Below are 26531 nucleotides of genomic sequence, written 5' to 3' on the forward strand. Positions count from 1 at the left end.
TCCCCGTGCACGTGTGGGTTTTCTCCGGGGTACACCCTGGACTGGTGGCCAGCCAATCACAGGGCGCATATCGTCAAACAACCATTCACACTAACATTCATACCTATGGATTATTTGGAGTTTCCGATTAACCTAGCATGTTTTTGGAATGTGGGAGGAAACCGGAGAGATGTCAGAGGGTGGAATCGACTTTGCGTCTCTCAGCCGTGTGGCCTGGGCGCTAACCACTCGCCCTGCATTTTTTTTTTTATATTTCATTTTAAAAAATCTTTCAGCAGTCTGTTTTTCTTTGGGTGTCTTTCTTTGCTAATATTATTTACTCGTGGTGACAAGAAATGTCTAAAAATGATGGGTGGTAAACTTCAATAGAGTTTTTGCAGGGCGTCTTTTGGTCGATCTCCAATTTTGACAGGATATATACGTATGGCGCCACCCTCTGTGTGGAGTTTGCATGTTATCCCTGTGCATGCGTGGGTTTTCTCCGGGTACTCCGGTTTCCTCCCACATTCCAAAAAAAACATGCTAGGTTAATTGGCGACTCCAAATTGTCCATAGGTATGAATGTGAGTGTGAATGGTTGTTTGTCTATATGTGCCCTGTGATTGGCTGGCGACCAGTCCAGGGTGTACCCTGCCTCTTGCCGAAAGACAGCTGGGATAGGCTCCAGCACAAGGAGTTTCCAATGACTACCGCACAGTTTAGCTAACCATGGAGTCAGATATAATTCATGACTTCAGAGAAAACACGGAAGAAAAGTGTGGCAGAAATCTGAATGCTGTGTGTAGGTAAACTTATTAAGTGATGTGATGATCCCTATGTGACAAATAATATGATTGCATCAAATTCAATCCTATCACACAGCAGCATCTGTGTTATTGCATAAATATGTACAAAAAAAAAACACCTTGTCGTTTCTTATTTAGTATTCAAATTGCATCAGTTAGGTGTGCTTCCCGCGGGACCAGCAAGTGTACATGAGGTACTGTATATGTGAATGCATTATGTTTGATTGATCGCTCTGCCAAAACCATTTTGCCCTCCTTTGATGTCTCTCCTGGGGGGGCTTAAAATTGACATATGAAGCTGGATCATTTGCGCGTATGATTGGTAATGGCATTTACTATTAGTGTTACTTGTCAGTGTGCTACTACAGTACCCTCCATGCTTTTAAAGCTACCTGGAAAGAAAGTGTCCGGTTAGAAAAGCTTTGCTTTCACTTCTTACATCCTGCATGTCTAGCCTAGTGATTCTTGCTGCTACACTCATAACACAATTATACAGACATGATTCTTCGAAAGGTTAAACTGAATAATATACCTATGTTCAAAATGGCTCAAACAAAATGCGCTTGACAGAGTGTGAATGTTTTATGTCGACATACATTTTGTTTTTAAAAAATTCCCTTGTGATTTTTTTCTTACAATTTTTTTTTTCTTATCCGTGTTTGCATCCATTCATTCCTGCTTGAAATGTCTACTTTCAAACTCAAGGGTTGGGAATGTGTCCTGACAGCCGATTGGATGAGGCAGGAAAAAAGGCAGACGGCTGCGGATACACAACTACGGTTGTTTTGGCGTAGCATCATTACAATAAAGTGATTTTTGACCACCTCTTAATAATAATAATAATAAATAATAATTTTATTTGTATAGTGCTTTTCAAAATACTCAGATGCTTTACAGTGAAGAAAATAGAGTTGAGTAAAAACAGAAAAGATGCATTAAAATACAACATTCATTCAGAGCTAAAACAAGGCTAAAAGCCGGGGTGGGGCGCAGCAGTCAGATATAAAAAAAATAAAAACAGATTTAAGTGGTTTTTAGTTGTTTTTTTGAAGGTGGGAAGGTCGGGCAAAGAGTTCCAGAGGGTGGGGGCAGCAATATAGAAGGCTCGGTCTCCTCAGGTTCGGAGCCTGGTCTTACAGGGAAGTGCCAGAAGGTTAGAGTCTGAGGAGCGAAGGGGACGCGGGAGATTGTGTGGATGGACGAAGTCTGTGAGGGATGGAGGGTTCAAACTGTGGAGAGCTTTGTAGGTGATGAGAAGGACTTTGAAATGGATACGTTGGGGGACGGGAAGCCAGTGGCGTTTTTTTTTAAGGACAGGGGTAATGTGTTCACAGGAGCGGGTGGAAGTGAGGAGTTCTGAATAAATTGTAGTCTGTTGAGGGTTTTGGATGTTGTACCGTCTTCATTATTTTCTCAACTACCAGGATAACTACCAGCATTTTACTCAACACAAAGACATCACAATCCACAAGGTGTACTGTATAACGTTGAAGAGTTTCACAGCCGTGGAATGGGAGAATTATAGATTTCCCAGCATTTTTGACTGTCTTATACTTCTTTTAAAAAGGTGTTATTTTGTATAGAGCGGTTATAACAGTAGTTGTTTTCATCATGTACAGATATACTAGTGTTAGTTTGAATCAATAGTTGTGCAATTGGTGCTACACACACACACACACACACACACACACAGTGGCCACTTGAGTTCAAGAACATTACAGGGATGGTTGAAAATTCTATTCAGATCAATGTAAACATATTGTTTGAAGAGGTCAGTGATGTGGGTCATGCTATGAATGGGCCTTGATTTTTATCCATTGATTGTCATGTAACTGGCAATGTAGCCAAGACAAAAAAATAAACACTATAATGTCATCTGATTGGATGGAAATAAATGTAAATAGACTTAAATTTTGCTAATTTCCGGCACTTTTGTATTGAGTTGTGGATTCCTATAGAGCAGCTACACATAATAACCCGAATACACGAAGCTTCCTAGATCTTCCAGATCCTGCACCTCATTCTGCAGTGTTTCCATAGACTTCCTGCTTAGACGCAAAATGGTCTGTTTAATATACGCCATCCCTTGGACCACTAAGTACACCCACTCTGCTGTGACTGGTCACACTCCCATGCGTATGTTCGCGTTTGAGTGCAGGCAATCTGCAGCCAATATAAGAAAGTCCGAAAAAAAACGAGCATGCAGACTCATCCAAAAAGTCTTGGCATGAGAATACAACATTTAAAAAGTCAGAAAAGTGGAAAAAAGCAAAATAGGTCCCCTTTAAAAAGGCCATAGGCACTTACTTTGCCATTAAAGTGTGTTAAAAATAACTAACGTGAATGCTGAACTTGATAACAGTTTGAAGATCCTCTTCCTCAAATGTATTTCTATTATTTGCATAAGCGAACCATCAAAGTGCAAATCAACAACATTACATGATACCTTCTTCTGTCTCCTTCAAATCTGTCTGACAGGTCAATTTCCTGTGCAAAGCTTTCATTTGGAGCAACCCCCATCTGTCCGTTTGTATCAGGAATTGACATCTTTACAAGGTCATCCCGGGCACAAAAAGGGCCGTCGGGTAGATATTCATCAGCAATGTGATTTTCTTTTACTCTTGTGGATACAGCACATTCTGAGCAAAAAAAAAAAAAAAAAAAGAGCGGGGGTCACTTCTCGCAGTACTCACTTCAAGAGCGCTTGTGGCCATTTACTTTTCACGTAGATGCAATGGAACCTTCAGCGGTTTTTTGTACAATGTAGGGTGAGAGATAATGAAAGTGACACTAGCTGAAGAATGCTGGACACCCGCTATGCAAAGACACAGAAGAGGATGGGGACGCACCGCTGACCTTAATCCTCCCACCCCCCCAATGGACAGATTCCTGACATCTCCAGGGAAGTCAGACGGGTGGGAGAAGGGGCTGAAGGTGGGTCTTGGATACAGAAGGCGTGGCGTCCCCCCAACCACAAGACTTGTCCAACCATGGTGACTTTCAAAATAATAATAATAATAATGGGAAATTTTCGGCTGGTTCATTCTGTCACGAGCTGTCGAATGCTGGATCTGCAGTATGTAATAAGACAGGTAAAGTGCAGAAGAGAGTCTTAAAATAGGCTCAAGCAGGTGCAGGTACTCATGATGAAATTGGCCAGCTTATGATTCTACACTTAAGGTGGAATTAACATAACAGGGAGTGTGACTTTGTCAGGATGTCTGCTTTTTGGGACACTTTTGTGAAAACATTTTAGGTACAACATTACCTAAAATGACACCACTGCAATTGTGGAACTTTTGATTTGAGCTTTTCAGCATCTAGGCAATGCAAGAACTGATACAGTTCAAAAACGCATTTATTAAAAACAAAAAAATGAAAAATAAACTTTGCTTTGGTTCCACTTTTCTACAAGAAAAGCTTTGATAAAACATTCCATTGTTCTCAAATATCTTACTTTTTATTTTTCTACACAAAATAAGATGAAAAATAAATTAACAAAATCAATCAGTAATAAATAAATATTATAATAATAATAAAACGGCAAATAATAAAAACTTAAACCACATATAGTTGGTGTGTAGACAAATTATTTTTTTCAGATTAAAATGAACAAAGCATTATTAGAGCCCTGTAGACATGACAAAACACGACTATAGTCACATTTATACTCTTTTTATTTACAACATATTGCGCAACTGCAGGGTCTTGAGACACATGCTAACTCGCAAACTAGAGAGCTAGCGACCTAAACGGTAGCCTTCAAGTTATTTCCTTTGAACTTAAATAGCCAAAAACCTACCACTTCCACATGGATAGGGAGGATAACTATTAACAGTTATTTAACCTTTAACATGAACATTAATCAAATGTAATAATTTTTTCTGGGTACATGATACCATACAGCATCCATATCAAACTTGCGTGGGCCGCACTAACATTAAACTTTCATATCAAGGCGGGGGGCCTCAAACTAGTGTCGTGCGGGCCAAATGTGGCCCGCGGGCCGCGTGTTTGAGACCCCTGCGCTAAAAAACCAAAGTTCACAAATAGAATAATGGTATCACAAAAACAATAGGTGTCAGACAAAGGTAATAATAATGATACATAAATAATAGATTTTATGTAGCACTATAAAAGGCAACCAAAGCACCTCACAATGAAGTGAAAACATTATTCATCCCTCCCCAGCCACACACTGGCGGTGGGATCTCCATCTGTAGTCACAGCTGCCCTGGGGTCACCTACAACCACCACCAAACCTTCCGGTCTCTGGATGACTTGCTCTACCAACCAGAGCCTGCCCGCTATCAGACAGACAATCGGTAGACAAACAGTAGCCCTCCATATGACGTTAATACTACCATAAACGGACTTGTCCTCAGGTAGTCAAGGTCATGGAGGCAGACAGCAGCAAAAATGTAAAACAGGTAAGTAGAAAAGATAAGCAGCTGGTGAGACTGAACGAGTGGATGACAGCGTGAATATGGAAACGGTAAAAAAAAAGAATTAATCTGAACGGTTACGCCAGATTTATGAACCTCACTGATTGGAGATTAAAGCCAGCTGTTACACAATACACACAAACGCAGAACAGGAAGTGATAGATCCTGTCCTCTGCAGCATGGCAGCAACAATAACAACACAATAACATGTTTTAGGAAAAGTAGGAATATAAAACAAATATGTAAAAATGAATTAGCATTGCGATAATTGTAATTATTTGTACAAAATAATTTGGAGGATGCCAGAAGAGACTATTTCATATAGCAATACTGTACACCGACATCAACAATAGAGGCTGGAAAACATATTTGTGCGTCCTGTGCACACACACACACACGCACACACACAGTAGCAGAAGTTTATTGATTTTGGTTTGCGCTTAAGGTAATTGCTTTAAGGTCAATGGACGGCAGATAAAGTGTTTTCTTGCTTCATTAAAGGAGAGAACAACTCCTGCTGCAGTCATTCAGTGTGACTTATTGAACCACAGCGCACTCCATGACATTTGGATACAAGAAACACAAGTACTACTTTTTGATTGGTTCCTGCCCTTTGGCTTACTTTTTCCTTCATCTGTTTATTTCCAATACGACCTGAATGAGTGGAGGTCTTTCCATTACGAACCAAAAGAGGCAGAAAGTAACTCAGAAAAAAAAAAAAAAAAAAGCTTTCACGCTTCAGTTCATGTCATCTTAATAAAATTTAGTTGTCGATTTATCATGCTCTAAAAATATGAAGTCTGTGGTGAGAGCGTTGTAACTCATAACTTTTCACGACTCTGGACGGTCGTATTTCTTAATCACAGCGCGTAATCATTTTACTGGCATGTTTTCAAGACGGCGAGTCATGCAAGCTAAATCGCTAAATTTCAGTCTGACAGTGTTGGAGGGATAAGTCTTAATTATACAAATTGGATGATTCCAACAAAGATTAGTTATGAGGCTATTGGACTAATATAGGACATTGATATAATGAACGCTTAGATGTCTATTAATGTGTACAATTGCAAAAAGGCCTTGTATATACAGTATATGATTGCACTTATACTCCTGAGGTATGCTGGAGCCTATCCCAGCTGTCTTTGGGTGAGAGGCGGGGTACACCCTGGACTGGTTGCGAGCCAATCACAGAACACATATATACAAACAACCATTCACACTCACATTCATACCTATGACAATTTGGATTGGATCTGGTTTCAGTGACTTGCCGCATTAGTTCCATTGAACAGTGGCATGAACAGTCTCTGCCTCAGTGGGTGGCGGCAGGGCCGGTAGCATACACACAGAGTGTAGAGATGTGCAACATAGTATAAATTACATTAGTAGATTGCAATATATTTTTAATTGTACCATTTCGCCTGATGTAAATTCGTAAAACAAGTTTCACAGTCGGGCGGCACGGCGGTCTAGTGGTTAGCGCAGACCTCACAACTAGGAGACCAGGGTTCAATTCCACCCTCGGCCACCCCCGTGCATGCGTGGGTTTTCTCCGGGTACTCCGGTTTCCTCCCACATTCCAAAAACATGCTAGGTTAATTGGCGACTCCAAATTGTCCATAGGTATGAATGTGAGTGTGAATGGTTGTTTGTCTATATGTGCCCTGTGATTGGCTGGCGACCAGTCCAGGGTGTACCCCGCCTCTCGCCCGAAGACAGCTGGGATAGGCTCCAGCACCCCCACTCGTGAGGAAAAAGCGGTAGAAAATGAATGAATTTTCTCTAGTCACATTTTCCCCAACCATTGTCAAAACTATTAAAAAGACAAAATAAATATAAATAATACAAAAAAATAAATACAAACCGACTTCTCTTGTGTGATTCTTAATGTGAGCATTTTTGTTTGTCCATAATAAAATAACGCTAATGCTAACCACCATTACCTTGGCTTTTCTCCACTGAATACAGTTTGGTCAGGCAATGAATGGATCAGCTTGGATCCATCCCATCAAAAAAGGTAAAAAGGGAGTATTGTCTAGGGAGGGCATACAGACAGGTTAGGACATTACATTGTACTGTATGTTGTCAGCTTCTTAACATTCCTGTGGTCCGACGGCCCCGTGCCGCAACGCTATCGCCGGCTTCCATCTGCAATATGCTGATTCTATCATAATAAAAGAAAATTGGCTGGATCCCAGAGGAGAAGAGCCCTAATAGAAAATAATTCTGCCCTTGAAACACTCGGGGCTCGGCTTTGATTAGATGATGCTATCTTTGTTTAGACTCCGGCATCTGGGCCACGACCGCGTCTTCATATATTTAATTAAAATACCATCGCCCGCGCTGACAAAAGGCCGCTTATCACATCAAAAGTGTTAACCCTGTTTTTTTTTCTCTCGTTCTTAATTCAAAAGATTATCTTCCTTGATTGGCGATAGAGGCGTCTCACTGAATGGGGACTCTATCGACTTGTCGGACCACTAGTCCACTTCACAGAGCTAGACTTCATTCAGGTGTTCATTACTCAAGGGATTGAAAAGACCTCAAATGGAAAACGACAAGAAAATACATGGAATAAGGCTGGAATACTATCAGGTAAAAAAAGAAATGGAAATCTTACCAGAATGGAGTGGTCTTATATTCATTTGTTAATACAAGCACATATTAAAGTGAAATAAGAAGTTAATCCGCTGATCAAAAGTTTAAGACCGTAGCTAAAAAACAAACAAACTATACATTTTCGTAAAGAGTAGCTGTACCATTCCATTCCCAAATGGTCTCAATTGAATTTAGATCAAGGGAACACGGAGGATGATCCTCTGGAAGAAGTCAGGCGGCCATTGTGGACCGTGGTCTTGTGGACAAAGCCAGTCATCTATGCATAGCAAATACCATTTGACGCCCCTGTACAACCTGAAGCTCCATTGTTCTATTTAAGGTCAAAGCTCACCAGATCATCTCAGGTGGGATCTCCTTGTCATGCCAGTAACGTTTGAAGCCATCAGGACCATCAAAGTTAAATTATTTTCCCTCGAGAATAAACCTTCCAATGTCCCATGTTTGGTGCTGTCAATAAAATAAAAATGGGAAATTTCTTAAAACCCTTTTTTCACAAATGCCGTGTGATGGTTATTGGATTGCACACGGCCCCAGTAACGACCTTCTTGATGGACAGCTAATCCATCGGATCCTCTAGCTCAGGGCGAGTGAATTTTTTTGGGGGGTACCACTTGACTTTTTTTCTTCCATAACTCTCAGGACCTTTGAAGAAGTTTAAAATGACAGTCTTACCGTGTTCGACCTCAGCAGCACGCTGCGAGAGGCCTGACATGACAATGAATTATTCTGTATGATTGCAGCAGTTTTCTTTCAAAAATATAATTTCTCATACTATGAAAAAACACATTGCTGTAATACAGTATAAGTATTTTCCACTCTGTGTTTTTTTATGATTTATTGTAGTAGATTTTTGTCTCGGCAGTGTGGCTCGCGGGGGTGCTGGAGTCTATCCCAGCTGTCTTAGGGTGACAGGCGGGGTACACCCTCTGGACTGGTCGCCAGCCAATCACAGGGCACATATAGACAAACAACCATTCACACTCACATTCATACCTATGGACAATTTGGAGTCACCAATGAACGTAGCATGTTTTTTTTGGAATGTGGGCGGAAACCGGAGTACCCGGAAAAAACCCACGCATGCACGGGGAGAACATGCAAACTCCACAAGGAGATGGCAGAGGGTGGAATTGAACCCTGGTCTCATTACAATAACGGTTTTTGTGCAGAAAAGCATCATTCTCGCAGAAGTATTTTGTCCCTGTGGGAGTAAGAGTATATCCTTCACGATGTGTCTGCAATGAAACAGTAAAGCAAAACTAAACCCACAATGCATTGCAACTACAATACTGTGACCTTGTACAAAAACCTCACCACCTTGAATCAATGTTATCCTGCACACACACAAAAAAAAAATGCACGCATTTTATTTTTTCTCCATGTTGTCCCAATACACAAAAGCGGAGTTGACATTGATTCACCTTTCATTTGGGATTCTGCCAGACATTCAGCTATTGATTGGCGACCCCCTACATGGAGTTTGACACATGTCATTTCATAATGTCAAATGTTAGGCTTCTGCTCCCCCGTGGCCCCCGTACCCTAACAAGCAGGTGTTGCTAGAGATAACTGCTGCAATCGTCACCAACTACCCCGCATAAAAAAAAAAAACAACAAACACCCATGAATGACTATGATCACCTTCCTAACAGCTGCTACCGCTTTTACAATTGCGCTGCAGGGAATGCTGGGATGTTTCCATTTTTTTTTTTTTTTCCCCAAGCGTCTGTTTTGATTCCATGACAAGAAGTGGTGTAATGATCAAACTGTGCACCAATCACAGTTTGGTACATCATAAGTACCTCAAGGGACATATGAGTTTTCCTATAAATGTAGTATTCTCATGTTAAACCATGCCGAAGTTTCAGATAATGAGGTTTACGCATTTGGAAGTGAACCCTGAGAGAAGAAAATTTTATGTACGTAAGCGGTGGTCTGTGCAGCATTTTAGGGTGTACATACAGGGAGCGTCTTACCTGCTTGCATGCAAATTACAAGCTCACCGATGTCTTTTTAAACCTGGGTAGTCCTGCAAAAGACATGTAATGACTGCACTGAAACGCGGTGCCCTAACGTCTGGTTCATGAGCTCCACGGCACCAGCAGTGCCTCTGACAAAGTGTGTCCGACAATGTGTGCCAAACATGAAAACAAATGAAACAAAACCAAAATAATATAAATGAATAAATAAGAAATATGTAAAATACATTTTTGGGAAGTATAATAATGAGGACAAGTGTAACAGTTTTAGGAACGTTTTAGTAAACGTTCTTTGTAGTGCAGCTATACAGTTCCAGCGTTTAAGCCCGTTTCCAAAAATTACCGCTAAAAGTATTAAAAAAGTATTCATTAATTTTTTTTACCACTTATCCTCACGAGGGTCGCGGGCGTGCTGGAGCCTATCCCAGCTGTCTTTTGGCGAGAGGCGGTGCACACCCTGGACTGGTTGCCAGCCAATCACAGGGCACATATAGACAAACAACCATTCACACTCACATTCATACCTATGGACAATTTGGAGTCGCTAATTAACCTAGCATGTTTTTTGGAATGTGGGAGGAAACTTGAGAACATGCAAACTCCACACAGAGCTGTCCAAGTGTGGAATTGAACTCAGGTCTCCTAGCTGTGAGACCCACACGCTAACCACTCAACCGCCGTGCAGCCCACAAATGTTTGTTGATACAAATATTTTCATAAAATTATTATTATTATTATTATGTACAGTGGCAGCTCAGTTGGAGCCATTAATCCGTTCCAGAAGGTCCGTCTCTAACAAATATGTTCGAACTGAATGAAGTTTTCCCGTTAATTTTAAATAATCCATTCCAAAAAACCAAAACATGTGTTTAGAATTCAACAATTATAGTTTTACATGCAGAAAACTATTTGAAATGTATGTAAATACACACAAATGATGAAGGTGTTATGTTCTGCTATTCTAGCATGTAGCAGTTATTTTGCAGGTGCAATCAATAATGTCTATCAATTCAGTGGAAAAGATGGAGACTCACAATGAGCAGGAGTTCACACAAATGTGTGTTACAATATACAAAGAGGCAGGAATGCAAAGACTGGCTCTAGAGCCCAGATAAACACTCACCAAAATGCAATAAGCAGGCAGGCAGTCAGGCTGGCAGGCAGGCAGGCAGGCAGGGAGGGAGTCAGGGAGGGAGTCAGGCAGGGAGGCAGCATCCATGGCAAATGCAGCAAATCCACACAACAGCAAACAATAATGAGGCAATTAGCAGAGAGTCCCAACTTAACTAAATAGTAGCGTGATTAACAATTACCAGCAGGTGCTTCTGCCAGCCCTTACCGACTGAAGCAGCTGAATATGATCCCAATACAGGAAACAGAACACCAAATTAAGAGCACCAAACAGGAAATAATGTAAAAACTATATGGACATTGGAGTATATCATGATATTTTCTATATTATTTTCCACTTTTGTATCTTGATTTTCAGCAGTCTTGTATGTAAAGCAACAAACCTTGGGCCATATCATGAAAGATAGTACAAACAAAGGAAAACCAAAAGTCCAACCTGGCATGTAGAACATGACATAAGGAAACATTTTAGGTTACTTTTACCTTCATTGAATATGGTGTTTCTTACCTCATGTCTTCTTTTGACTAAGGTTGCAAAATGACCCAAAATGGAGCCATAAAACGACAACTCATAGCAATCACATTTTCAATTGAGGTAAAAGTAACCTGAAATGTTTTTTAGAGACTTGTGGTGTGAAGGTGTTAGCTAGCATACAACTACAGCGTCACCCGCTGATGACATCATCGGTGGGCAATGGAGCTGACTTCCACTTCCTGTTTGCATGTATTAGCAAGCCTTTTACTTTCATTGAAGACGTGACTGTTGCCAAACTTCTACAATACGGTGTTTCTTACCTTATGTGTTCTTTTGATCACGGCTGCTAAATGACCCAAAATGGAGCCAAAAAACAACAACTCATAGCAATCACATCTTCAATTAAGGTAAAAGTAACCTGAAATGTTTTTTAGAGACTTGTGGTGTGAAGGTGTTAGCTAGCATACAACTACAGTGTCACCCGCTGATGACATCATCAGTGGGCAATGGACTTCCTGTTCCTGTTTGCATGTATTAGCAAGCTAACAGGCTGCTCACAGAGACATTTTGTCATAAAAATACACACACAAACGGTTGGGCTCACGCATTATAATCACTCATTCACTACCAAAGATGTATTTTATATCTTATATTTTATATATTATATGATGTGGCATTGTTGTTTAGACATTTTGGCTAAATATGTATGGCTAAACTGGTGTGAAATGTGTCATTTCACCAAAAGCCTTTCTTCCATATATTCCTGATATTTAGTTGAAACTTACCTATGTTCTACTGCTCATTACTAAAGAATGGAAAAATGTAGAAACAAACTGTTTTTTTTTTTTTTTAGATTAGTCTAAGCTTTCTTTAGGTATGTACCATTTCTATATCACCCAAGAACACAATATTCTGTGCACCTTGAAAACTCAATCAAAATAATCAAAAATGGAATGCAATCAGTTGGATCATATCATGGCACGTTTGGCAGTTTCTGTTTGTCGCCAATAACATCATGTTTGAAAAACATTTATTATACATGATGACTTTTTACTGCGTGTGTAATGTTTTCCCCACAATAAAAAGTCATATCTGCACGTGTATGAGCTGAAAGGTGCTTGTCACTGCCATTCTTCCATAGTTAAGAACAGAAGTATTGGAAAACAATTTGAAGATAATAAAAAAAAATTGTGTCTCACTAGCCATGCCTGCTATGCATTGTAGTGGCCATTGATTGGGCAACCCTAAAACCGCATCTCCTTTCTGATTGGTCACTTTAAATATCTACTGTCTCCAGGGCACAGCCAATCCGAGGCACAGAAGGGTGGCAGCATTTGGTTATAAGTTGAACATTGAGATATCAGAGTTGAGGAACAGACGATACAGTCATCAAAGTGTATTAACTGAAGAAACACGATTTTTTTCCATGACTGTATATTTAAATGATTACTTTATTAAACAGCTCGGGAGTAATTTTAATGGTGTCCTGACTTGCTACAAGAGAGGATGGAGGCCACGATGACCCGTCTGATGACCCGCTGATTGGTTTTGACATGGAGATATCGGGACTTTTAAGAGAGCGTATCCGGTTCATCAACGATGAACGTGTAAACGGCATGAACTATTATTCAGAGACCGCGAGCAGGCAGCAAGTGGTCTTTACTCTGATTATCATTTTTATGCACACAGATATTGGCACCATATTTATGCCATATGCAACTTGTTAGTCATTTTTGTTAGTCAGCATTTTTTGCTGTGGGTCACTACACTAGCAAAGAAAAATTATTAAAGGTGTTAATAAAACAGACTACATGTTCATTCATTCATTTCTTTTGTCATTTATAATTATTTTTAGCATTGTATTTTGCATGTAAAATTATAATTATTCATTAATTGGATTGACATTATTTCCTATGCAAAAAAAACACGTATGTTTACATATGTTGTAATTGTTATATTTCCGTCTGATCTTATTGAATGGTTTAACAATGAAAACTGAGCACCCACTTTATTATTATTAATTGTAGACTAAAAAAACAATTATAAAAACAAAGAAAAACCTTGATAATAACTATTATTTGTGAGCCCTGCAATGCTTAGACTATTCACAATGTTAATCTACACTAAATACATAAAAACAAAAATGAATTATTATATGACAGGATTGCTTTGCTGCAAAAATGTTGTAGCCCAATAAATAAATCCACTACCAATCATCATCAATCCAAAATCTTTTTTCTTTAATAAGTAGAACAGCCATCTTTGTACAAGTGCCAAGTGCTCATCATCAATAATCCAATTTTTGTTTTTAAATTAATTGTCAATCTTTACCAGCACTGCTATCTACACTTTTATTTATTTGGAAAAAGGGAGGAAACAAAATACATTGCACAAATAATGCCTCCATGTTTTTTTTTTTGTTTGTTTTTGTGATAGACAACATTTACGGGAAGGGGAAGGGGGGGGGGGGGTCATCTGAAACAGAAAGGTCCTATTTATGTGCAATGCTAGTTACTGTACAATTACATAGAAATATCTCATATTTATTATTAGTTTTATTACAGTAAAATGAACAGAAAGAAGAACGGCTGATTCTTTGATTCTTCAGCAAACAAAATGTGCTGCAGCTCCAACAAAACAAAGAAAATTCCTTGGAAAAAAAGTCAATGCAAGGGTAATAAAATAGTCATTTTTTTTGTTTGTTTTTGGTGGATTTGTATAGTTCCTCAAGCTAGTCTTTTTTTTTCGGAGACCTAACTCGTGCATGGTACGAAGTCACCCTCCTTTTAACATTGAAAGGCTAGCGCTGCCAAGAACAATATGGGGGTGTTATGGTGGGGTGGGGACCAATTGTGAGGGCTACTGGCGGGGCTCCTTTGGTGACAGGTCCTCCTTGTGAAACCATCAGAAATAACGGAAGTGCTTTTTCCAGAACCGAGAATGAGCATAGTAAACGGCATCCGAAACAGCGCCTGGTTCGACACCCCTACTTGGTAACTTGGTAGGGCGGCCCAAGAACATGGTACAAAGTCACCACACTTTTAGCATTAAAAAGCTAGCGCCGCCAACGATTGATGGTAGAACAACTGTAGATAGTGTATAACATGGTGGTGCTTTGTGGGATTGAGGCTACAGGTCGGTTAGCACATATGTGGGCTCCTGGTTGGGGACCCCTGTGGGGACAGGTCCACCTTGATAAGTGGCACGATGAAACCACCACTGATGGAAGTGGTTCCCGGAGCTGAGGTTGGGGATGCTTCTGTAGTAAATGTTGTCTGCGCTAGTGCCTGGACTTTGGGCTTGTCCCCTTTCTTGGTACCAGGGGACATGTCATTGGGGTGGCCCGAGCACAACCCGAGCATGGTACAAAGTCACTGCCCTTTCATCTGCGGATGGAAACATGGTTAATAATGCTATGAGGTTGTGGTGCCTATAGGCTGGTGACCAGGTGTGAGGGCTCCTGGTGGGACCCCACCGGGGACAAGTCCTCCTTGTTGGGCGGCACGATGAAACCATCACTGCTGCCTCGTCCTAACTGATAATAGGAATGCAGCTTATGAAGATGGTTCCCAGAGCCGAGGTTGGGCATGCTTTTGTAGTAAACATCGTCCGAGCTAGCGCCTGGACTCTTCCCCTCGCCCCCTTCTTTTGTACCTGGGGGAACATCATCGGGGTGGCCCGGCAGCATGGGCATGCTGGTGTACAGCGAGTCTCTCTGGTTGTGGCTCGGAGATGAATCCTCTGTGTGCTTAAGCAACGGGAAGAAGCTCTCTGTGTTCTCCTGCGGAATCCGCCTCCTGGAGGAAGGAGGTGACGGGGCAGCAGATGTGAAGGTGTGGTGATGGGTCAGCGGAAGGGGCGGCGGCGACTGGTGGAGGTGATTGTGCAGGGTGTCCAGAGGAGGCAGGAGGGGGACATTTGACTCCTCGTGGATTAACTCCAAGCCTTCATCGTGGTGCAAGGGGAAGGCGACGCCAACCCCTGCTCTCATTCCATAACCGATGCCCCCACCTCCGACGCCCTCCTTGTTGACGTTATTCACCAGCTTGTTCACGAGGTTCCGGTTCTGCTCATGGGAGTTGTTCAGATATGATGGGATGTAACTGCAAGCCAGCTCCTTGAGGATCTTCTTCTCCAGGGTGGTCTCCTTGTTGTGGTTGTAGCCCCGCTCAATGATTTGGACGCAGTCACTCATGTAGTCGGCACCGGCGATGCTGTAACCGTGGCTACCATTCAGTGGTAGAGTATCCATGACACTTGTATCCCGGGCATTGTTCAGGATTCCCTCTGGAATGACACAAGGAACCATGGAGATTGGAAATTAGGTTGATGGTGGATGATGGGAGGTAACTGGTCTTATGTAGTAAAAACTAACAGCCCACTCCCCCGCAGGGTCGTACGGTTCAGGGATTTGATAAAAAAAAATCCTCATGTTTTGGTCTTTTCCTCCAGCTGACATTTTTGCACAAAAAAATTAGTATTTTGCTAAATTACCAATTAGTGTGATTGTATAGTACATATAGTAGTTCTCTGCTGTTTTGGAGGGCCTACTTCAAAACCACACCATTATAAGAGGATGCTGTAGAGCAGGGGTCTCAAACACGCGGCCCGCGGGCCAAATGTGGCCCGCCGGACACTAGTTTGAGGCCCCCCGCCTTTGATATGAAAGTTTAATGTTAGTGCGGCACCGCGCAAGTTTGATATGGATGCTGTATGGTATCATGTACCCAGAAAAAATTATTACGTTTGATTAATGTTCATGTTAAAGGTTAAATAACTGTTAATAGTTATCCTCCCTATCCGTGTGGAAGTGGTAAGATATGGATGCTGTATGGTATCATGTACCCAGAAAAAATTATTACGTTTGATTAATGTTCATGTTAAAGGTTAAATAACTGTTAATAGTTATCCTCCCTATCCGTGTGGAAGTGGTAAGATATGGATGCTGTATGGTATCATGTACCCAGAAAAAATTATTACGTTTGATTAATGTTCATGTTAAAGGTTAAATAACTGTTAATAGTTATCCTCCCTATCCGTGTGGAAGTGGTAAGTTTTTGGGTATTTAAGTTTAAAGGAAATAACTTGAAGGCTACCGTTTAAAGGTCGCTAGCTCTCTAGTTTGCGAGTTAGCATGTGTCTCAAGACCCTGCAGTTGCGCAATATGTTGTAAATTAAAAAAAGTATAAATGTGACTATAGTCGTGTTTTGTCATGTCTACAGGGCTCTAATAATGCTTTGTTCATTTTAATCTGAAAAAAATAATTTGTCTACCCACCAACTATATGTGGTTTCTTAATTTTTTATTATTTGCTCTTTTATTATTATATTTATTTATTACTGATTGATTGATTTTCTTCATTCTTGATTTATTTTTCATCTTATTTTGTGCAGAAAAATAAAAATTTATATATTTGAGAACAGTGGAATGTTTTATCAGAGCTTTTATTGTACAAAATCGGAACCAAAGCACTGAAAAAGTTTGTATATTTTTCTGTTTTTAATAAATGCGTTTTTTTTTTTTTTTTGGAAAACCTGATGCGGCCCAGTCTCACCCAGACCCTAGCTCCAGTGGCCCCCAGGTAAATTGAGTTGGAGACCCCTGCTGTAGAGTGCCATTGTCCAGGCTTCTAAGTCCAATATAGTAGTACAAAGCGATAATAATAATCTTCATGTGAAAAAGCCATGATCCCAGAATGTTCATATGTTCGTAAAAATGTCACATGGTAATTGGCCTGGTAATTACGCATATTACATGTTTTCAATGGGGAAAATGTGAGAGCTCTGAGTTCTGCTGTAGTTTTGTCGATGGAGAACACAAAGCAAACACTTGCACATAGCACATATCACAAAGGCATATAAAATTAAAAAAAAATACAATAAAAAAATCATGCACTTAAAAAAGAAATAGCGAATCAGGAAGCAACCATATTGTCCCATACGAGCATATCAATGGCATTATTAATTTCCATATGGAAAAAAAAACAATCCAAGTGTTTTCAACAAAGTACATGAACAAAGGCGAGGACAATTGCTGCTCAATATGCAGCAAGTCAGTACTTATACATGTTTCTTTCATGTCAAATCGGATTTAAATGCTAACTTTAATAATTGTCACATCAAAGAAACCAATGAATGTAAAGAGGTTATTATTATTATTATTATTCCATACAGTATTATTGCCTTTCAATTAGAAATAGGGGCCTTTGTAGAATGACTTTGTCAGCATTGAAAGAGTGGAAAAAAAGGAAGTAGAAGCCGAAGAAGTCAATTACATTTGATAAGCAATGTTTAGTTTGACTCCCATACTTGTCTCTCTGTAGGGCTCTTAAAGGGACAGCATGAGGGGGAAAGACAAGAAGAAGACAATAAGCCGAACAGTAGAATAGAACAGAAATGCACACACACATACACACAGTATGTGGATGAAAATAAGAATTATAATAAATGCAAAATACGTCGGCATGCACATTTTTAGCAAAGCGTTCCCCAAAAGTTTGGGAACATCTGCAAGTGTTCCCAAACTTTTGCAAGGGAGTGTACATAATATAGCAAATAAACAAGCATTTTCTTGGTATTTCTCATACTGCAATATATACAATATACTGTATAAGCATTAAAAAAAGTTTTTTTTTTTTTACTTTTTAAAATTATTTACATCATGTACATTAGAGTCGCGTGTTTCCCGGGAGTTATATTCCACGCCAACTAGCTAATGGCAAAATGACTTTTAGCTGTCGAACCCCCGCCCGTCTTCAATTGCTATTGTTCACTAGCAACGGAAGCGAAGCTAAATGCTAAATGCACAATCCAATCTAAATACATCATCTGATTAAAAGGTATTTAGTACTCGGAACTAATGAATGATAACGATCATCAATATAACACATGAACTGCCTCTATCTCCTTTTGAAGTAGCTAGCAGTAGTAGTAGTAGTAGTAGTAGTAGAGGCTCCCTTGCACTACAGGCTGCTGGGTTGTCCTGGTAACCTCGTCGGAGTCTAGTAACTTAGTGTATACAACGTTACGAATGTGTATACACATATATATATATATATATTATATATATTCTAACTTGTGTTCCCTTTGCTGCAACTTCTGTTGTAGATAAGTTTGACTTATTGCGTCTTAAAGCAACTCTGGTGCGTTCAAAGACAAACAAAGAGCAAAATCTCTCACCTATAGAACAGCAGCATGAAGACGTGGGTATGTATAAATGGTGGGCCATTTTTTTAACCGTGGTTAATGTATTCTATACACTTGACATGAATTATCATTCATTCATTCATTCATTCATTCATTTTCTACTGCTTTTTCCTCACGAGGGTGGGGGGGGGGGTGCTGGAGCCTATCCCAGCTGTCTTGGGGCGAGAGGCGGGGTACACCCTGGACTGGTCGGCAGCCAATCACAGGGCACATATAGACAAACAACCATTCACACTCACATTCATACCTATGGACAATTTGGAGTCGCCAATTAACCTAGCATGTTTTTGGAATGTGGGAGAAAACCCGGAGAAAACCCACGCATGCACAGGGAGAATTGAACCCTGGTCTCCTAGCTGTGAGGTCTGCGCGCTAACCACTAGACTACCATGCCGCCCATGTATTATCAAGTATTTATCAATTATTATTATTATTAGCCGCATTATTAGTATTAGCCGCACCCACTAAATTTAGAGGAAAACCAGATTAATTCAAATATTTGCATACATATATTGACATGTATATTAAAGTTTATTAAACATTTCATAGGCGGGGCATAGAAAGGATAAAAAATGGTAGATGGTGCTACAATACTGCCCCTGTCCAGCAGAGGAAGCCAGAGAACCCAGAGCCCAAAACCGAGAGGGAGGCTAACGTCATTGCAGCGCCCCAATGAATGCGTGGTACCTATACTGCAACTTTTTTTTTTCTAATTCGTCTCTAATTTGTATACTCAGAGGGATACGAGGTGGTTGGAAGCATTTTGCAAAGTGATAAGGAGAATTTTCTCCACGTTTCTACGTAATGCGGACACACAAACGTGCAGAAACAGACAAAAAAACAACATCTGCAGCAGTGTTTTTGTTTGTTTTTTTGACTAAAAATGGTAGTCGAAGAAAAAAAAATCATGCAAAAACGCTGCTCCAGATGGTGGAAAGAACAAAGAGAAGCGAGCACACCTTGCACGTTGTACATGCCCAGAGGGTTGTTATAGACCGCCGACTCCCCAAGCAATGTATTATAGGGATTGTTCGTGCCATGAGGACGCAGGAGTGCGTTAGGTATAAGATGGTTAGCCCCTGCAGCAGCCACAATGACAACAGGAACAGGAACAGGAACAGAGAAGGAACATACATTTCAGCTTTGAGCAATTCACATCCAAATGATCATTAATGCATGTGGACTGAAAAATGGAGGTGATGATACAACCAGCCATTAGTAAGTGCATTAGCGCAGAAAACATACTCTGCATTCATTTTTGGACAAAATACAATAAATGCAGTGCTATATTGTGACATTAAAAAGGATTGACATTATTTTTTTTAACAATTCGCATGAGCAAAATGTACATTTAAATACTTTTGATGGTTGTGCAAGTGGATATACGCAATGCAAGTAAAAAATATAAGTCCGTTTTTTGCTTTTGTCCAAAAAGGTATAATAGTTTTAGAGGCTCTTTTTGGGAAAAATTGAATAAAAAAGGAAAATGAGACACAATTTTCATGGGATACAACAAAGAGTCTACTTTTAAAAATACAGTCTATATGTTACAAATCACAAAAAGTGCTGAATTTGAAGATAAATTCGTTCAAATTTGAATATACATGTCTTTCATTGTAAAATTGTAAAATATGGAGATCCATCAATTGGCAAAAGTTACAAAATTTGGACATACTATATTTTCCGCACTAAAAGGCGCACTTAAAATCCTTTGCATTAATTTTTGGACAAAATACAATAAATGCAGCGCTATATTGTGACATTAAAAAAGATTGACATTATTTTTTTTAACAATTAGCATGAGCAAAATGTATATTTAAATACTTTTGATGGTTGTGCAAGTGGATATACGCTGTATTAGCGCAAAGCAACAATGGCAAGTAAAAAATATAAGTCAGTTTTTTGCTTTTGTCCAAAAAGGTTAATAGTTAAAATAATTAAAATAGTTTCAGAGGCTCTTTTGGGGAAAATGAGACACAGTTTTCATGGGATACAACAAAAAGTCTACTTTTAAAAATACAGTCTATATATTACAAATCACAAAAAGTGCTGAATTTGAAGATAAATTCGTTCAAATTTGAATATACATGTCTTTCATTGTAAAATTGTAAAATATGGAGATCCATCAATTGGCAAAAGTTACAAAATTTGGACATACTATATTTTCCGCACTAAAAGGCGCACTTAAAATCCTTTGCATTAATTTTTGGACAAAATACAATAAATGCAGTGCTATATTGTGACATTAAAAAGGATTGACATTATTTTTTTTAACAATTAGCATGAGCAAAATGTATATTTAAATACTTTTGATGGTTGTGCAAGTGGATATACGCTGTATTAGCTCAAAGCAACAATGGCAAGTAAAAAAATATAAGTCAGTTTTTTGCTTTTGTCCAAAAAGGTTAATAGTTAAAATAATTAAAATAGTTTCAGAGGCACTTTTGGGGAAAATGAGACACAGTTTTCATGGGATACAACAAAAAGTCTACTTTTAAAAATACAGTCTATATATTACAAATCACAAAAAGTGCTGAATTTGAAGATAAATTCGTTCAAATTTGAATATACATGTCTTTCATTGTAAAATTGTAAAATATAGAGATACATTAATTGGCAAAAGTTACAAAATTTGGACACACCATATTTTCCGCGCTAAAAGGCGCACTTAAAATCCTTTGCATTAATTTTTGGACAAAATACAATAAATGCAGCGCTATATTGTGACATTAAAAAAGATTGACATTATTTTTTTTAACAATTAGCATGAGCAAAATGTATATTTAAATACTTTTGATGGTTGTGCAAGTGGATATACGCTGTATTAGCGCAAAGCAACAATGGCAAGTAAAAAATATAAGTCAGTTTTTTGCTTTTGTCCAAAAAGGTTAATAGTTAAAATAGTTTTAGAGGCTTTTTTCTGGGAAAAATTGAATAAAAAAGGAAAATGAGACACAATTTTCATGGGATACAACAAAAAGTGTACGTTTAAAAATACAGTCTATATGTTACTAATCACAAAAAGTGCTGAATTTGAAGATAAATTCATTCAAATTTGAATATATTGTAAAATTGTAAAATCTGGAGATACATCAATTGACAAAAGTTACAAAATTTGGACACACCATAATTTCCGCACTATAAGGCACACTTAAAATCCTTTAAATTGATTTTAAAAAAATGAAAGGCAAAACAAAAAATGAGAAATTTTTTGGAAATGTGACAAGGGGTTCGCCGTGGCGACAGCACAGATGCCATTTTTCCTACATAAAAACCAAATTAGTTATTTTCCGTTAAAACTGTATTTTCAAAAAGTAAAAGATGTCATGTGACTTGCTAGATTCTTTTCTTTTGACATCTTCTACCCAAGGAGAGCACCGAAAAAAAAAAAAGAAAATCACACGCTGTGGAAATAACCTGAGTGGATGTAAAGTGGTCATTACTGCGCCTCCATCACACTGGAGGTCATTTCCTATTTATGGGATGTCTGTCCCCCATATAAGTGTCCCCCATATAAGTGTCTGCCACTGTCAAATGACTCGTCACTTCCCTAACGGCCGACCTCCACGCAGCGAGCTACTTTCACAGTAGGCCGTGTGATTAGTGCCTGTGCCCATCTCCGCCATGCGCTTAATGGTGGTGATATTTGTTTTTCCGCCACATCAGATTCAAACGGGAAAGAACCGAATGAAAGTTAAGAAGCTTTTTAACAGTTTTACAGTGCTGAAAATGTGTTTTCATGTGTGTTATAAATGTGTTTTTTCCCGCTTGGATTTATCAAGCAAGCTACATTTGGAGATATATTTAGAAAATAAGTACACAAAGTTGTACAGTCATGCCAAGGAGATGCTGCATATGATTTCCATTAGCTAAACATAAATAGTTGGAGGTGATTTTTTTTAAATTCTACATTGTTTAAAATGCTTTAAAGCCTAAAAAAACACTACAAAAGTACACAAATTTGGAGTGACTGGATTAAATAAAATGCTGTATAGTTGCAGCCAATCACAGGGCACATATAGACAAACAACCATTCACACTCACATTCATACCTATGGACAATTTGGAGTCGGGAATTAAGCTAGCATGTTTTTGGAACACAGAGATCAAACCTGGGACTCCTAGCTATGTGGCAGAATCTGACATTTTTGTACTGAGGGGTATTAATTGTTATAAAAAAAATTGCATGGAGTGCCGCTTAAAAGCTTCTGCGGGCTGTTTATGGTCCCGGCCCCACATGTTGCCTACCCGCGCTTAAGCCTGTTTCAACCTGCCAAAATCTTACAGGCATCATTTTGTAATTCATTAATTTTCTACTGCTTATCCATCTTATGCATCTAGAAAATGCACTCCAAATGTCACCCAAGGCACTATTGATATTTGAAGTGCACTTCTATTGTAAACATTACGGTAAAAATGTCACCCTGCAACAGTATATACAGTAAATCCTCTTTTATTGTGGTTCATTCATTACACATTAATTTTCTAGCGCTTATTGTTACGAGGGTCGAGGCGAGATACACCCCGGACTGGTGGCCAGCCAATCACAGGGTACATATAGACAAACAACCATTCACACTCACATTTGGAGTCGCCAATTAACCTAGCATGTTTTTGGAATGTGGGAGGAAAACCGGAGTACCCGGAGAAAACCCACGCATGCACCGGGGAGAACATGCAAACTCTACACAGAGATGCTAAGTGGTAAATCAAACCCAGGACTTCCTGATCTCCTAACTGTGTAGCCTACATGCTAACCACTCATCCACCATGCGGCATTAAATGCATTAAATTTAAAAATGGTGGGGAAGTTTACATTCAAATTAGCTTTTTTTTTTTTCACTCTATGAGCGTTAAAATGTTATAACATTGACTATTTGATTTTAATTAACTTGTTCTATGGTTATGATCATATTTTCCCTGTCATTATATTAGTTATTTACAGTAGTAGAAGGTGAATGCTAGAAAAAATAGAGGGTGTTCTTTTTAAAGCTGTAGTTATCCATTATTAATAATAAAGGACCTCTATTTTTTCCCCCCAGCCCATCAAGCATCACCAATCTCTCTTCAAATTAAAAAAAAAAATGCTGAATGGCCTTGTAAAAAAAAAAAATCACCATGGTGGAAAAAAAACCCAGCACGGAAAAAGCCGTTAATAAAAAGCATTTCATCATAATGCATTAGCTAGTTTAAGGAGTCTCTCCGCTTGGTCGGGCATGGAGCCACAAACTGGCATCCGTCCATAATGTGACGCACCCAAACCCCCCCCCCCCCCCCCCCCCCCATCTCCGCACCCTCACCGATACTAAATTTGTGGTTGGCGTGGACACTAATGCACCGTTACAAAGACGGATGGATGTTGCAACACAAGGAGGAAGTGTCAAGACGGTCATAATTAGCCACTCAAGAGTCGTCAACATGGTGGCTCCTCCATAAGGAGAACCTCTGAATTATTAACTCCATCACCGCCTCTCTGTTTTTAAATGCAGTCAGCCTCTTTTGCGCAATTTATGAGACACAATACATCCATTCTGTTGCCAAATAATTTAAATACCAATAATCCATTGCAGGGTCAAAGTCAGGCCACCATAGTTGTGAAAGTAATAATACCATCGCTACAAACTCATGAAATAAAACAACAATAAAGCATATTGATATAAGGATGGATGTCACATGGTGGCATTTTATGAATAGGGCAGGTATTAATAAAGACTTGTGAAATAGTAATTGCGAGTGTAATTGATTTTAATGTTATCATTTCTATGTTACATAATATTATAATACGGTGGACTAGTGGTTAGCTAGGAGACCAGGGTTCAATTCCACCCTCGGCCATCTCTGTGTGGAGTTTGCATGTTCTCCGCGTGCATGCGTGGGTTTTTTCCGGGTACTCCGGTTTCCTCCCACATTCCAAAAACATGCTAGGTTAATTGGTGACTCCAAATTGTCCATAGGTATGAATGTGAGTGTGAATGGTTGTTTGTCTATATGTGCCCTGTGATTGGCTGGCGACCAGTCCAGGGTGTACCCCGCTTCATGCCCAAAGACAGCTGGGATAGGCTCCAGTACCCCCTTGTGAGGGAAAGCGGTAGAAAATGAATGAATTAATAACTTTATTTTTAAGTTATTATTCATTCATTCATTCATTTTCGGTAGAAAAAAAAGTTATTAATTCATTCATTCATTTTCTACCGCTTTTTCCTCACAAGGGTCATGGGGGGTGCTGGAGCCTATCCCAGCTGTCTTCGGGCAAGAGGCGGGGTACACCCTGGACTGGTTGCCAGCCAATCACAGGGCACATATAGACAAACAACCATTCACACTCACATTCATACCTATGGACAATTTGGAGTCGCTAATTAACCTAGCATGTTTTTGGAATGTGGGAGGAAACCGGAGTACCCGGAGAAAACCCACGCATGCACGGGGAGAACATGCAAACTCCACACAGAGATGGCCGAGGGTGGAATTGAACCCTGGTCTCCTAGCTGTGAGGTCTGCGCGCTAACCACTCGACCGCCGTGCCGCCCGAGAAAAGTTATTAATTATTATAAATAATAATTTGTTCCATTGCTGGTAGAACAGTATGGTTATCACACATTTTTTTGCCATGACTGATGGCATCACAATCTATGATGGCATCAAAAAAAAACAAAAAAACGGCAAAATCCTTCCATGGAAATAAAATCCAAATAAAATTGTACGACTTAATAATTTTTGGACTATGTGTGAATGGTTGTTTGTCTATATGTGCCCTGTGATTGGCTGGCGACCAGTCCAGGGTGTACCCCGCCTCTCACCAGAAGACAACTGGGATAGGCTCCAACATGCACGTGAAAATGGATGGATGGATGTGTTTGTACTTTACCCCACTTCAGGGTTAACCCCAATAGTGATCGGGAAAAGCACAAAAACCAGAAAAGCTATAGTTCGACATATTTTTCTAAGTCATCTTTATGCAATATTTTCTTTGAGGTCCAAAATTACGCATTTGTGACTCTTGCATGCCAAAAAAAAACCAAGTTAAAATGCCACTTTCTGGAAGACATTGCACCAGTTTTTGGGGTCTCTATTTAGAACCATGACATGGCAATCAGTGCTGTAGTTTTATCGAAATGGTGGAGAAAGTGTCACCACAAAACAACCAAACAAGGATATGAGAAAACGAGTCAAATACCTCTGTTGAGAGACACCGAGCTATTGACGTCACCGGTCATGAACGACGACTCCGACTGTTTTCTCACTGTGTCATTCCACATGCGTCGTATGCGGCTCTGCGGAAAGACCACAAAAAAAAACAGACAGTAATATTAAAAAAGATTAAAAGACGGAATATCCGCACCGAGTCAATAATAAAGTCATCAGTCAAGGCTTTCCGAATCAGCGTCTCGGGGGCGCTCAATCAGAGACGGCTTGATCCTAGTTAATTATGCCGCAGTCCCACGGGCTGTTGCACAAGCTAAGGGTCTTTCGCTAGCCGGCGTCTTTGCTGCTGACAAATCTCAATCCTGCGTCAGAGGGGCTAAGAGGCTGGTAGTCTAAAATTTAAAAAAAAAACAAGGAGGTCCAACTCTAAAAGTAAAACATGACATATTCCAATTCCAATTGCTAGGAGACCAATATTCACCCCAATGTGCGCAAAATCATCAATAAGAAATCATAAAAACAAACTATTTAGCTTATTTTAAACATTTGCATTTTTATTTTTATTGGCTGCAGCTCCCATCTGCTTGAATCCCTTCAAACATCTTTATCTTGTTTTTACTTAATTCACTGACAAAAAAATGTCAATAACTTCCCGCTCATTGGTAATTAGTTTTTAACAGCTCTAATCTTCGATGATGAAATAAATCCCCCTAAAAAAAAAAAAAAGCAAATGACTCATCAAGGA

The 26531-nt window shown here is 39.5% G+C and overlaps 2 protein-coding genes across 25 annotated transcripts in view; both read right to left on the reverse strand.

Annotated features, from left to right (window-relative positions):
• LOC131125136 (phospholipid-transporting ATPase ABCA1-like) overlaps positions 1–13234 on the reverse strand; it is a 124487-nt gene extending 111253 nt beyond the window's left edge. For 3 of the 6 annotated variants that reach the window (XM_058066359.1, XM_058066363.1, XM_058066364.1), the window contains exons 1-2: positions 11755–13234; positions 10952–10981 (exon numbers count right to left, since the gene is read on the reverse strand). The gene's annotated coding sequence lies outside the window, so the exon portion shown is untranslated. Of the gene's footprint in view, positions 1–10951; positions 11062–11141; positions 11634–11754 lie in introns of those variants that run through there. The other 3 variants (XM_058066360.1, XM_058066361.1, XM_058066362.1) reach the window with 3 other exon arrangements.
• A 402-nt stretch (positions 13235–13636) lies between these two features.
• LOC131124906 (adhesion G protein-coupled receptor L3-like) overlaps positions 13637–26531 on the reverse strand; it is a 172720-nt gene continuing 159825 nt past the window's right edge. For 3 of the 19 annotated variants that reach the window (XM_058065886.1, XM_058065894.1, XM_058065887.1), the window contains 4 exons: positions 25818–25914; positions 19600–19719; positions 17710–17761; positions 15519–15721 (listed from right to left, as the gene is read on the reverse strand). In XM_058065886.1, coding sequence (XP_057921869.1) covers positions 15661–15721; positions 17710–17761; positions 19600–19719; positions 25818–25914 — 330 coding nt within the window. In that variant the 3' untranslated portion in view covers positions 15519–15660. Of the gene's footprint in view, positions 15722–17709; positions 17762–19599; positions 19720–25817; positions 25915–26531 lie in introns of all 19 variants that reach the window. The other 16 variants (XM_058065895.1, XM_058065889.1, XM_058065888.1 and 13 more) reach the window with 8 other exon arrangements.

The sequence above is a fragment of the Doryrhamphus excisus genome, chromosome 3, assembly GCF_030265055.1.
Source record: "Doryrhamphus excisus isolate RoL2022-K1 chromosome 3, RoL_Dexc_1.0, whole genome shotgun sequence".
NCBI lineage: Eukaryota > Metazoa > Chordata > Actinopteri > Syngnathiformes > Syngnathidae > Doryrhamphus > Doryrhamphus excisus.